Source organism: Salmo salar, chromosome 01, assembly GCF_965601325.2.
Source record: "Salmo salar chromosome 01, fSalSal1, whole genome shotgun sequence".
NCBI lineage: Eukaryota > Metazoa > Chordata > Actinopteri > Salmoniformes > Salmonidae > Salmo > Salmo salar.
Window position 1 is genome coordinate 87,145,660 of NC_138291.1, and position 14,752 is coordinate 87,160,411.

General features: G+C 40.3%; 2 protein-coding genes across 4 annotated transcripts in view; both read right to left on the reverse strand.

Moving 5' to 3' along the window:
- LOC106611651 (disks large homolog 5) overlaps positions 1-4,920 on the reverse strand; it is a 132,257-nt gene extending 127,337 nt beyond the window's left edge. For all 3 annotated transcript variants that reach the window (XM_082977655.1, XM_045723553.2, XM_014212109.3), the window contains exon 1: positions 4,156-4,920. In XM_082977655.1, coding sequence (XP_082833781.1) covers positions 4,156-4,456 — 301 coding nt within the window. In that variant the 5' untranslated portion in view covers positions 4,457-4,920. The remainder of the gene's footprint in view (positions 1-4,155) is intronic.
- Positions 4,921-8,833: 3,913 nt separating this feature from the next.
- LOC106611643 (annexin A4) overlaps positions 8,834-14,752 on the reverse strand; it is a 30,607-nt gene continuing 24,688 nt past the window's right edge. Inside the window, exons 14-15 of the mRNA XM_045723558.2 lie at positions 10,379-10,501; positions 8,834-10,186 (exon numbers count right to left, since the gene is read on the reverse strand). Coding sequence (XP_045579514.2) covers positions 10,127-10,186; positions 10,379-10,501 — 183 coding nt within the window. The 3' untranslated portion in view covers positions 8,834-10,126. The remainder of the gene's footprint in view (positions 10,187-10,378; positions 10,502-14,752) is intronic.

The window sequence follows — 14,752 nt, forward strand, 5'->3', positions numbered from 1 at the left end:
ATGTAATGGCTCATAACAGGATTGTTAGATGCCCTATTTGGAGTAGAGAAAAACATGATTTTGTATGATGGTCAAAATTCTACAAAGGATCATATGCGTTTCAGGTAAAATAACAACCCAATGTTCATCTCCCAGGACAGAACTAGCTAAATGTACATGAATGTTTCATGTGCGTTTGACATGCCCCCAAATTAATATAGTTTCTGAATTTTTTCACCTGCGTGTCATGATCGTGTCTGATGTGGATGGACAAAATCAACACGAGGCACGTGCATGGCTGGTGTAGTCAGTAAGTCAAACTTCAGTTTCGTTCAACTCAATGGAGGCTGTCAACGCTTAACAGACTTGCACCATTGAAGTGTAATAACACATTAACTACAGATAGGTAGGCCGCAACCTCACTAAAATGTGTCTTATGAAATGCAGCGGTTAAAGGCTATGAATATGGCTACGTTTACACAGGCAACCCAATTCTGATACTTTTCCACTAATTGGTCTTTTGACCAATCACATCAGCTCTTTTGCCAATAATTGGGCTACCTGTGTAAATCGCAGCCTATACGTCTTTAATAAACTACTCGAGAGGCAGGTTATAGTGACACCTTTTGAAATGATGCCCAATTATCATAATATTGAGCTGAAGAGTATTGAACTACACTGACTGATAATGACGCATACACTAGCATATTAACCATAACAGCTAAAATATGCTAAACATTATTTCCCCAGCTTCAGGATTTTGCAGTGGGGGGAAAAAAGCCTAAGTTCATGTGAGGTTGAAAGGAAACGATGGCACTGGGCGGATGCTTTCAGGAACACAAAGGCCGCAAATTAGCCCAAAAATATTCTGAATGTGGGTTAGGGGTAAATAAGTCATAGAATAGACAAAGAGAGCAGCTGCACAGGAGGCTGTGAGGTGATATGCTGCTAACAAACATCTTCTCCTCTTAACCTTACAGCTACTAAACACTGGACTCTGTCAAAAGCAATATGAACACTGGTAGATTAAACTTATAGACTAGGTGGTCCTTTTAGAGCAAATATATAGACCTAGTGATCATGCAGGTATAGCAGAGTTAGGAATGTGCAGTAATAGTGCAGGTATAACAGTGTTCGGAATGTGCAGTAATAGTGCAGGTATAACAGAGTTAGGAATGTGCAGTAATAGTGCAGGTATAACAGTGTTAGGAATGTGCAGTAATAGTGCAGGTATAACAGTGTTAGGAATGTGCAGTAATAGTGCAGGTATAGCAGAGTTAGGAATGTGCAGTAAACCCTCCCCTAACCCAGACAGTGAAGGGCCAATTGTGCGCCGCCCTATGGGACTCCCGGTTGTGACACAGCCTGGGAACAAACCAGAGTCTGTAGTGACGCCTCTAGTACTGCAATGCAGTGCCTTAGACAGCTGTGCCACTCGGGAGGCCATGTAAAAGCCTTACTCTGATATCTTAAATCGGCGTAAGATCAAAATCGAAGTAAGCATACACCGATAGAGGTCGACCGATTAATAGGGCCGATCTCAAGTTTTCATAACAATCGGTAATCGTCATTTTTGGGCGCCGATTATGGACGATTACATTGCATTCCATGAGAAGACTGTGTGTCAGGCTGCCCACCTGTTACGCGAGGGCAGCAAGGAGCCAAGGTAAGTAGCTAGCTAGCATTAAACTTATCTTATAAAAAACAATCAATCTTCACATAATCACTAGTTAACTACACATGGTTGATGATATTACTAGGTTAACTAGCTTGTCCTGCGTTGCATATAATCGATGTGGTGCCTGTTCATTTCTCATCGAATCACAGCCTACTTCGCCAAACGGGGGATGATTTAACAAAAGAGCATTTGCGAAAAAAGCACAATCGTTGCACGAATGTACCTAACCATAAACATCAATGCCTTTCTTTAAAATCAATACACAGAAGTACATTTTTTTAAACCTGCATATTTTGTTAAAATAAAATCATGTTAGCAGGCAATATTAACTAGGGAAATTGTGTCACTTCTCTTGCGTTCATTGCAAACAGAGTCAGGGTATATGCAGAAGTTTGGGCCGCCTGGCTCGTTGCGAACTGTGTGAAGACCATTTCTTCTTAACAAAGACAGTAATTAATTTGCCTGAATTTTACGTAATTATGACATAACATTGAAGGTTGTGCAATGTCACAGGAATATTTAGACTTAGGGTTACCAACCGTTCGATAAAATACGGAACAGTTCCGTATTTCACTGAAAGAAAAAACGTTTTGTTTTCAAAATTATAGTTTGCGGATTTGACCATATTAATGACCAAAGGCTCGTATTTCTGTGTTTATTATTATATTATAATTAAGTCTATGATTTGATATTTGATAGAGCAGTCTGACTGAGCGGTGGTAGGCAGCAGCAGGCTCGTAAGCATTCATTCAATATTTCCTACGTTTGCCAGCAGCTCTTAGCAATGCTTGATTCACACGCTGTTCATGACTTCAAGCCTATCAACTCCTGAGATTAGGCTGGCAATAGTATAGTGCCTATTAGAACATCCAATAGTCAACGGTATATGAAATACAAATGGTATAGAGAGAAATAGTCGATGTGTCATAATTCCTATAATAACTACAACCTAAAACTTCTTAACTGGGAATATTGAAGAACTGGGAATATTGAACCACCAGCTGTCATATGTTCTGAGCAAGGAACTTAAACATTAGCTTTTTTACATGGCACATATTGCACTTTTACTTTTCTTCTCCAACACTGTGTTTTTCCATTATTTAAACCAAATGGAACATGTTTCATTATTTATTTGAGACTAAATAGATTTTATTTATGTATTATATTAAGTTAAAATAAGTGTTCATTGTTCATTCAGTATTGTTGCAATTGTCATTATTACAAATATATAAAAATTAATCGGCCGATTTTTTATATATATATAAAAATCGGCCGATTAATTGGTATCGCGGCTTTTTTTGGTCCTCCAATAATCGGTTGGAGTTTTCACATACAAACTTTATACAGTATGTCCGAACTCAGAATTAAATATGCTTACCAAAAATAACATGGTCGCTGTGGTAGAATGTTTTGATTGGAAAGTTTCTGCATTCATCAGTGCCCTCATGTATCCATGAAAACAGGATTATTAGGGAATCGTTCTTGCAAAGCATGTAAATGTTTTAATCAAATTATTATACTATCTGACAACCCACAATAATTGCATTATTGTATGCATGTAACCATACTCATTGACAAGCCCAACATAAGGATTTGACAAGAGAGCAAAAACTGACTGGTACCCAGGTTAAAGAAAGGGGTGGAATAACTATATTTTGGGGTATCATCTACACCTACCTGTATTAGACGGAGGTCTCAGACTCTGACTATAGGTTTCTTATTGAATACTGAATGCTAAAAATGCTACTATGAAAGCTGTTAATCCAGTTTACCTTCTCTGTCTGATTCTGAGAAACTAGCTACCTTTTCTACACAGTTTTAACACGAAAAGCAATCCAAAGTTTATCACACATTACTATCACCTTATAACACAGTCACTGTAATGTAGGTGCAAACTCTCATTCAGTTGGCTTTGACATTTAACATCTATACAGTTATTGATTGTGTTCCAATAAGAGCATGGCCACTCTCACTACCACACCATTGATTATTTTAGTAATTTAATTCCATTAAATACTTTCACTAATAATACTTTCACTAATAGCAATGGGGGGTAAGGTGTTCAACCTGTGTGTGAGTGTAAAATCACTGTCGGTCTCTCTTTCTCTCTAAAAATAGAATTTAACCCAAAGAAACCCAAAGTCCCTCCACACTTTGTCCTGCTATCCTTTATGTTGTCATATTGTTAATATCAAAGCTGGAGAAGTGAATTAGGTTGGAATGGAGAACACACACACACACACACACACACACACACACACACACACACACACACACACACTAGATCAAATCTTAAAGTGGACCACCAGATGTGGCAGATGTCCATAATGAACGTGGGACTGAGACCACACATGGGGCATAGTGACGTCAAGTTGTTTACATCGTCTTGTGATGGTCTTGATCATCTCAACGACTGCATTTGACAGATTTCTGGCCCATATTTCGGGTATGTATAATGACATTCTTTGACATTTGATTTGAGGATTGTAATTTCTCACCAGATGAATGATCTACGTCTCCAACGCCGTTCATTAAAAGTGCAGAATTCAGGTGAGGGTGCGTCTTTTCTAGGGCAACGCAAAGGTCTTTGAAATGGTCTCTCTCTTTGCTTATCAAGATTTTCAGCAGAAGAACCACTTTCTCCGAGTTGGACGAGCAGTTGTGACTCAGTTCAAAACGTTCCGATTGGGTGAGGGTACCAGTTTGAGACAACACCTCCACGACCCGGTCTGCATGTGTTATTGACTCCAGTAAGTTCTGGTAGCGTTTATCTAACAACTCTTTGTGCTTAGACTCCATCTCTCTCAACTCGCTGCTATTTGCACGACACCGCGTTGCCTACGTTTTATCAGCTGACCACTTTAAGATATCTATACAGTTCAGCTGTAACTCTTTCTGGATAGGTCACTTCTTGGAAGAGTTGAGTCGTCGTCCCGCGATTGTAGTGCATAGCCAAATTGTGTCGCTTTTCATCCCAAATAGAAAAGAGTAGACCCAAGTAGCCATATTTGTTGCCCAGGGCTGTTGACTGGTGCGCTAAGAAAAAGGGTTACATTTTACCACAGCGTTCAAGATCCAACTTTTCCTCCGTTTTCGTGACTATTAGGCTACGTCTGAAGTGGTCCGCTTCGTATACCCATTAAATCCGGTCTTTCTAAGTCGAGTTCGACCGACATGCTGAAAAGTAGTCCAACTCTTTAAGAGCCTTTGCCCAGAACCGCAACCTCCACCATGACTCGAGCGCAGCAGCTGTAGTTCCCCTGCCAATCATATTTTAGTGCAATGGCCAAGTGGGCGGGGCTTTTCACAGGCGCACCTGGCTTAAAACTTTACATTGAAAGGTAGAACAATATTACTGTGAATTGGTAGGGACACCATTTGCGATAAAATAGACCCACAAAAATAATAGCAATATTGAATTATCCCCGTTATTTCCTGTCATTTTCTGCTGAATGGAGGATCTTTGTAGTGAAAAATATTCAGTAGGTCTGTTGCATTATATAATTTCTCATGGCACGTTTTCCTCTGATGTATTTTATACCTATTTCTAAACCACAACACTCTGTCGATTATTAGGCTATCAGTTTGTATAAAATATTACAATATTCTGTTTATACTGAACGAGATATATTCCTCTTTGTGTCCCAAAAGGCAGCATATTTCCTGTATAATGCATAATTTTGACCAGAGCCCCTAATGCACTATATACGGAAAAGTGTTCCATTTAAGACGTATTCCTATCTGGATTGTCCACTGGTTGACACATCTGCACTTATACTTTTGCTTCTGCTCTACATAGTCGAATCCTTCTCACATCATCTAAAAGAAGGATTCAGTGACTGGAGGCAGAAGTCACATCTGCCATGCAGATGAGAAGGTCTTGAGAAACAAACGAGATTGAGTGAGGAAGACGAGATGAGGAGGCAAATGCTGGGAGATGGGGTCAATGGCCTAACTCTAAGCTATAACACACAGCCTCTAACCCTGACATCTATGGCCTATTTCTAACCCAACACTACAGTTTTATCATTGGAATGTGATACAAAACGAGGCCACGGTGTGCTTTAGGACCATGCGGACATCTCCGAGCAGTCGGGTAGGCTGTTTGGAGTGATAATCCGACTGGATAAAATAATATGTATATATATGGTATGGTAAATCCAAAGTTGCGCCCCTGGTAACATCTATGGGCCCTGTTCAAAAGTAGTGCCCTATATAGGGCATAGGGTGCCATTTGGGATGCAAACAATGCCATTCATTGCAGTAACCCATACACAGACCACCACCGCTGAGCTGGCCCTACTGTGAGTGAGCTTAATTCTGTACACACTGTGCCTATAGACTGACCCCTTGGCGTTTTAAACAGCTTGAAAACAATACTACTGATTATTCTAAATCGGTCAGCTCAGCTACTTCAGCTTTTTACTTGGAAAATCCATATAGAGCTGATTGGAATTTTGTGAAAATATGTAAATTCCTCGAACCTAACTGTCACAGAACATACGGGGTGTGAGGGTTGCTATTGAATGCTATAGTAGTCTTCTACTGTCAATTAGAATTCATTTGAACTTGAAATGCACATTGTGCTATCATATAGTCTATGAATGAATGCACGTGCATGCACACATTCACACACATGTGCGTGCCCGCACTCATACACACACGCACACATACACACACATACACATACACAAACACACTTAAGGGGGCTGAAACATCCCATCAACTCATGGTATAGATACAATTGGATACAATAGGATTTTATTGTAATACATCAAAAGACTTCACTTGTTTAGTTCATCAGAGGTAGCATGATTGAAAGGGTAGGCTATACATGCCAAAATCCAGGATTAAATGGGTGAGTTTCACTGCATCGGGAAATCTGCTATCTCATTATGATGTGTTATTCTTCTAATCCTTAATTTTTCATGGAGGATTGAGAGTTAAACAGGGATTACTACATCCATGGCAACCAAATGTCACTTCGGCAGAACGTTCACTCATTCCATATCAACTGGCTGGATAAATTCCACTCCTATCAACTCCTGTGAGTGACCACATTGTGCTACTGTCTATCCCCATAACTGGATGTAAATAAAGTAGAATGCCATGTTTCAGATCGGATTGATTGAAAAAGAGTATTTCCAACCTGAAAAAGAGTGTGTCCTGTCAGGAGCAGGGGTTAGGAAGTACACTCAAATTCCAATTCTCTTCAACACCTTTCAGTAAAGATTTTAAACATTTGGAACTGGAATTTAGTTTACTTTCTGAATTGACTTGACTTGAATTGAAATGGAATTGATCCCAACCCTGGTCAGTAATCAAATCATTTCAGTCTGAATTGTCTCCCCGGACCCTTTCTACATGAATTGAACATGGAATGGTATGGATCAGGTGAGAGACAGACAACCTGCCCCAACCTCCCTTGAGTACAATATACAGTAGTAGAGACAGTCCCAGGGGGAAGAAGACCCAGTGAGTCAGTCAATCAGTACATGGTGGTCTGACCTTGACAGCAGCTCTGGTTGACAGTAGCCCTGGTCTGACTGCACCAGTTCAGTTCTGATGACGCATGGACATATTATTGATCAACATGACTCTATGGGAGCATTTAAACAGCAAGCCAAATGTAGATTCCCCCACTCCCAGCCAATATGGCACATTCAGCCATTCTCTCTGATAGACAGCTGGAAATGACTATATGTGCACGCCATAGACGGTATAGGTGTATGTGTTTAAGCTGTGTAAAGGGCATGATGATTAGAAAGGCTTAAATATTTTCCTGGTACTAAAATATGTGTTAATAATTCATCAAGTGTAACTCTGTAACAACAGTACAAGGAAGTGGTCGGACTTTCCCGCTTTGCTCCTAATTTACCTTTGACCTTTATATTTGATGAAGAAAGGATCACATGGATTTACAAAGTGAAGGGTCATTTAGTAGTAACACCAAGCTAACCCTCAAACACAAAGATTTGGTTCCTATTTTTCCTCAGTATTATTGACATTTGTGTCATTAGAAGATGCTCTTAGAGCCTTTTTACACATACAAAATGTGTAAAATAATATTTTTTTTGACGTCAGATTTATACAGAGCGACTTACAATAAGTCAACTACGGTGGGTGAAAGAACCACAATCATTGCAGGTAAATCCAGCTTCAAAATAGCCTCTTTGATATGTAATTTATAAGTCTGTGACGGTACGATACAAGAAGCCTAGTCAACATATGTTAAAATGATTACAGATGCATGAGAAAAGCTTCATTCACTTAACATAAGAGTAGGGGTTTTAACCCCCGGTGCCTTGGCTAAATCCCCAATCTTTCATACCAATCATACCATCATGGCCACCAAATCAACCACAGCTTCCAAATTGGCTCATTCATCCCCTCTGAAACTCTTCCCCAGGTCATTGCTGTAAAATAATGTGTTCTCAGTCAACTTACCTGGTAAAATTAGGGTAAATAAGGGAGGGAAGAGAGTGGGAAAGATAGGAAAAGAGAGGGGGGGAGTCTTTGAAATATTGCCTTTGAATACATTTCTCTCATCCTCCATTTCATCCACTATTTTTAGCAGCCCAGCTAAAGCTCTCTGCTGTGCTAAAACCACTATCTGGTGTGGCAGTGAACTCTAACGCAAACCAACCTTTTTCTCAAGTCCCAATTGGCACCCTATTCGATGGGCCTTGGTCAAAAGTAGTGCACTATAAAGGGAATAGGATGCCATATGAGACACTATTTAATTTCCCCTCTCAGATAAGAGAGGAAGGCCCATGCAGAGACGATACTTTCATATGAGCCTTTTCATTTCCACCTTTGACTGTAGGTAAGGTGAGGTAAATCTTGTCTCTGAAGAGGGATTGAATGTCAGCTTGACTTCGATGTGTCTGCGTAGGTTCAAGGTGCAAATGAAACAGGCCTTTGAAATGCAAATTATCAATGTTGTCTTAAACAGCTGTCTAATAGGGAAATGACTATTTAAGAAGTTATTAAATGTCTCTCACTAGAGAAATTAGTCATTGCCTGGTCCCAAGTCTGTTTGTGCTCTTTCCATCTTCAATGCTGTCCTTGTCCAGCCTATGAGTGTAAAGGATTTAGCTTAATAGCACTCAGGCTATGACAATCAATGATATGAATATGAAGGACAAAAATCAAATTATTGAAACAGAAAATGAGTCAGTCAAAATATTTTAATTGACACTAAGGATGCCGTTATAAGCCTGTGGATGAACTTTACAACAATCAAATGATTGTAAACGTTAGTTTGTACAAAGGCAGCACTTTTGGGCCATTGTGACAAGTAAAAAAAGTGGTATTAATATAATAGCTATATACTGTGCCAGAAGTTATCATTTTCCAGTTACCATGTCTCAGTGGATCCATTGCCAATTTCACTTGTGTATAAAACCTGCTCTCTACTGGCATAACATTTTACTACATGTATACCGGTTATAGATACCTATGTAATGAATAAATGTTTCACGTTTGGCAAACAGATGCACAATGACTTACATTCAAATTACGGTAAAAATGGCAATGAACGATTACATGAGAAACAAATATTGACTTGTGTGGAACTAAATAGCTTTCAAAATAGATGGTATAACATTGAAAGAGTTGCATGCCATGGCGGGTTTTGGGTCTGCAGCATAAAAGGCAACATTGTGTTTATATCTGGGAAACAAGCAATGGAAAATTGCCTACATTAATAAAAGGTGTCACTAACAGAGAAAAATTTGGGAAAAAATGTGTGGTGATATTTCATTATTATTGGCTTTCATTCTAAATGAAACAAGGTGCTAATTTGCATAGAATATAGTAGTAGTCAGCAATAAAACTGTATGATACAACATTTTGTATATCTTAAGTATCTAAATCTCCTAAAATATTTGCACGTGTTTACACAAAGGCTTTAACATCCAGAAATGTTAATATATATTTAGTTTTTGGCAGAAAGCTAATCATTTGTAAATTATAGTACTGTATTTTAGTATACAATGATACTATCCTGATAACATGAAATATGATTACACATATCATGATTTAAAAAACATTTGAAAATGCAGTGGTGTAAAGTACTTAAGTAAAAATACTTTTTCTATTAAGGGATCTTTACTTTTAATCAAGTGTGACAATTGGGTACTTTTTCCACCACTGTGAAAATGTATCAAGACTACACAATAACTGATTGCATATGCAGCAAAGAAAATAATTATCTTGCATATATCATTTAGTACATTATGGTGTGTGTGTGTTAGTAGTTAGTAATGAAATGTTGCATTGGAGTGTGAGACACAAGTAAGGCTAAAATAACGACATGCATCACAGGTTGATATAGGATCGTGTCTGGCACATTCTTATGGACTAGCACACTCATAGAAATAGAACGGCCATAGCACCTCCGAATTGAAATATTCTCATTCTAACTCTATGACTTCACTGTCCTGGTTGATGTAGACGAATTTCCCTCTAATCACTTCCACCACACAGCTTCAGCAGCATCTTCTTGTAGTCACCAGAGGTGTCACCCTATCAGATGGAGAGAAAAAAACAGTATTAAATGCATCATTTTCCATTAGATAAACCAAGAAATGAATATAATTTATTATTATTCATTAATTTCCATAATTTTGGCAGCAATCCATCTCCATAGCATAAAATCAATGGATTGATTCCAATAAAATAATTTTAGCATAGTGATTATTTGTGTAAGCTACATACAGAGATAGCGGTGTACAGTGATTTCCCGTAGGTCTGCTGATACACCTGTCTGATGTCCAGCATGTCCACCTCAGAGCGAGTCACCATGACCCGAATCAGAGTCCTGTCCTTGGTCCCAGCCCCCTGGGAACACATAGTACAGAGTCAATACTAAACATGAATTAAAGGATTTATATCACAGAGGGGTTAAGGCATCAGTATGCTTCAGTTCGGCTGGCGCCAAGCCAAACTCGGCTAGGCAAACCGAACGAGTGTGCTTGCATACTCCCTTAAAAATTTGAAAAAAGCGGCAATAGTACCGTTTGTCCATTTTGAGACACCGTAGCCAGTATACACTTCAAAATAGTCAGAATTAATCCAAGATGACTCAAGAAAACTGTCAATAATTTTGACGTTTTTGCAACTTTACATTTAACTAAAATATTCGTGCAGTATTTATCAGTGAAAAATTGTGCATGAAAACGAGTCGTCTCTCATTGAATGACAACAAAGACTTTATTGAAGAATCCCTACTTTTGACCAATCACTGACAAAGGGGCATAGACTTCAGCTACTGACTTTGGCTACCAACTTCGGCTTGCCTCGAGAAAATAAATGTGCCCGAATAGTTGAAAAAACCCTTACCGAAGTCCAAAACTTTACAAAATGTCATCATAATATAAGCATAATCTCTCTACTCAACACAGTAGGTGACATCCCATGAAGTAGCACTGAAACATAGCTTGTAGTCTCCATCACTCCATCACCCCTATTACTAGCCTGTTCAACCTCTCTTTCGTATCGTCTGAGATCCCTAAAGATTGGAAAGCTGCCGCGGTCATCCCCCTCTTCAAAGGGGGAGACACTCTAGACCCAAACTGCTACAGACCTATATCTATCCTACCCTGCCTTTCTAAAGTCTTCGAAAGCCAAGTTAACAAACAGATCACCGACCATTTTGAATCCGACTGTACCTTCTCCGCTATGCAATCTGGTTTCTGAGCTGGTCATGGGTGCACCTCAGCCACACAAGGTCCTAAACGATATCATAACCGCCATCGATAAAAGACAATGCTGTGCAGCCATCTTCATCGACCTGGCCAAGGCTTTCGACTCGTGTCAATCACCGCATTCTTTTCGGCAGACTCAACAGCCTTGGTTTCTCAAATGACTGCCTCGCCTGGTTCACCAACTACTACTCAGATAGAGTTCAGTGTGTCAAATCGGAGGGCCTGTTGTCCGGACCTCTGGCAGTCTCTATGGGGGTGCCACAGGGTTAAATTCTCGGGCCGACTCTTTTCTCTGCATACACCAATGATGTCGCTCTTGCTGCTGGTGATTCTCTGATCCACCTCTACGCAGACGACACCGTTCTGTATACTTCTGGCCCTTCTTTGGACACTGTGTTAACAAACCTCCAGACGAGCTTCAATGCCATACAACACTCCTTCCGTGGCCTCCAACTGCTCTTAAATGCAAGTAAAACTAAATGCATAGTCTTCAACCGATCGCTGTCCACACCCGCCCGCCCGTCTAGCATCACTACTCTGGACGGCTCAGACTTAGAATATTTGGACAACTACAAATACCTAGGTGTCTGGTTAGACTGTAAACTCTCCTTCCAGACTCACATTTAAGCATCTCCAAAATTAAATCTAGAATCGGCTTGCTATTTCGCAACAAAGCATCCTTCACTCATGCTGCCAAACATACCCTTGTAAAACTGACTATCCTACCGATCCTTGACTTCGGCAATGTCATTTACAAAATAGCCTCCAACATACTACTCAGCAAATTGGATGTTGTCTATCACAGTGCCATCCATTTTGTCACCAAAGCCCCATAACCTACCCACCACTGCGACCTGCATGCTCTTGTTGGCTGGCACTCGCTTCATATTCGTCGCCAAACCCACTGGCTCCAGGTCATCTATAAAGGTCTTTGCTAGGTAAAGCCCAGCCTTATCTCAGCTCACTGGTCACCATAGCAGCACGCGCTCCAACAGGTATATTTCACTGGTCATCCCCAAAGCGAACTCCTTATTTGGCCGCCTCTCTGCTGCAAGTGACTGGAACTAATTGCAAAAATCACTGAAAGCTGGAGTCTTATATCTCCCTCACTGACTTTAAGCATCAGCTGTCAGAGCAGCTAACTGATCATTGTACCTGTACATAGCACATCTGTAAATAGCCCACCCAACTACCTCATCCCCATATTGTTATAAAAATAATTATCCTTTGCATCCCAGTATCTCTACCTGCACATTCATCTTCTGCACATCTATCACTCCAGTGTTTTAAATTGTAATTATTTCTCCACTATGGCCTATTTATTTATTGCCTTACCTCCCTAATCTTACTACATTTGCACACACTGTATATAGATTTTTCTATTGTGTTATTGACTGTACGTTTGTTTATTCCATGTGTAACTCTGTGTTGTTGTTTGTGTAGCACTGCTTTGCTTTATCTTGGCCAGGTTGCAGTTGTAAATGAGAACTTGTTCTCAACTGGCCTACCTGGTTAAATAAAGGTGAAATAAAAAATACATGAAAATCACTATGGCGTCTAAATGTGTGTGTGTGTAAGTGCTGAGTGATTAGTGCTTTTTGAGTTTGATTCGGTTTCGGTTCGATTATTAAAAAATAATCACGGTCTTCTATTTCGGTTTCGATTATTTGGGTTGAATGCTGTAACACAGAATACATTTTTTTTAAAGGGTCCCATGATGGTAGTCACTGCTCATTACTGCCTATTGCTTCTTAAGCATCTTTGTTTTACTAAAATATTTCAGTTGTGTATATTATATTTGTTTTATTTGACTGCTGCCTATGCGGTCTGACAAAATCACTATTTTGTAGTTCTTCAAAGTAAATAAGGCATAATTTTATGACTGCTGAATACCAACTATTAAATCACTTAGATCATTTATTTTCAGGTAGAGATACACAACATGAGAAAAAGTACGTGGACACCTGCTCATCGAACATCTCATTCCAAAATCATGGCCATTAATATGGAGTTGGTCCCCCCCTTTGCTACTATAATAGCCTCCACTCTTCTGGGAAGGCTTTCCACTAGATGTTACAACATTGCTGCGGGGACTTGCTCACATTCAGCCACAAGAGCATTAGTGAGGTGGGACACTGATGTTGGGTGATTAGGCCTGGCTCGCAGTCGGTGTTCCAATTCATCCCAAAGGTGTTCGATGGGGTTGAGGTCAGGGCTCTGTGCAGGCCAGTCAAGCTCTTCCACACCAATCTCAACAAACCATTTCTGTAGGGACCTCGCTTTGTGCACTGGGGCATTGTCATGTTGAAACAGGAAAGTCCTTCCCCAAACTGTTGCCACAAAGTTGGAAGCACAGAATCGTCTAGAATGTCACTTGAATGCAGTAGCGTTAATATTTCCCTTCACTGGATTTAAGGGGCCTAACCCGAACCATGAAAAACAGCCACAGGCCATTATTCCACCTCCACCAAACTACACAGTTGGCACTATGCGTTGGGGCAGGTAGCGTTCTCCTGGCGTCTGCCAAACCCAGATTCATCCATTTGACTGCCAGATGGTGAAGCATGATTCATCACTCCAGAGAACGAGTTTCCACTGCTCCAGAGTCCAATGGCGGCGAGCTTTACACCAGCCGATGCTTGGCATTGCGCATGGTGATCTTAGGCTTGTGTGCGGCTACTCGGTCATGGAATCCCATTTCACGAAGCTCCCGACTAACAGTCATTGTGCTAACGTTTCTTCCAGCGGCAGGACAGACGATTTTTACACGCTATTGTTACGGAGTCTACATTGGTGTCTGTCTTTATTACTTTATCCAATATTTCATACTGAAACAGCTATGTGCTTCAGCACTTGGCGGTCCCGTTCTGTGAGCTTATGTGGCCTACCACTTCACTGCTCAGCCTTTGTTGCTCCTAGACATTTCCACTTCACAATAACAGCATTTACAGTTGACTGGGGCAGCTCTAGCAGGACAGACATTTTATGAACTGACTTGTTGGAAAAGTGGCATCCTATGACGGTGCCACACTGAAAGTCACTGAGCTCTTCAGTAAGTCCATTCTGCTGCCAATGTTTGTCTATGGAGATTGCATGGCTGCGTGCTCAATTTTATACACCTGACAGCAACGAGTGTGGCTGAAATAGCAGAATCCACTAATTTGAAGGAGTGTCCACATACCTTTGTATATATAGTGTACCTCGCGACGCAACAGCTGCTCTCTATATCCCCTCAAGATTGCACATTCTTCCGCCTCTGCCATAGCATGCGTAAAAGAAACAGACCGGACAAGTAGATGCGCAATGGATTATGGTCATTGTAGTTAATTACCACGTTTTATGCACTAAATTATGTAGAATTGAGCTGTTGGAAACTACAACTCCC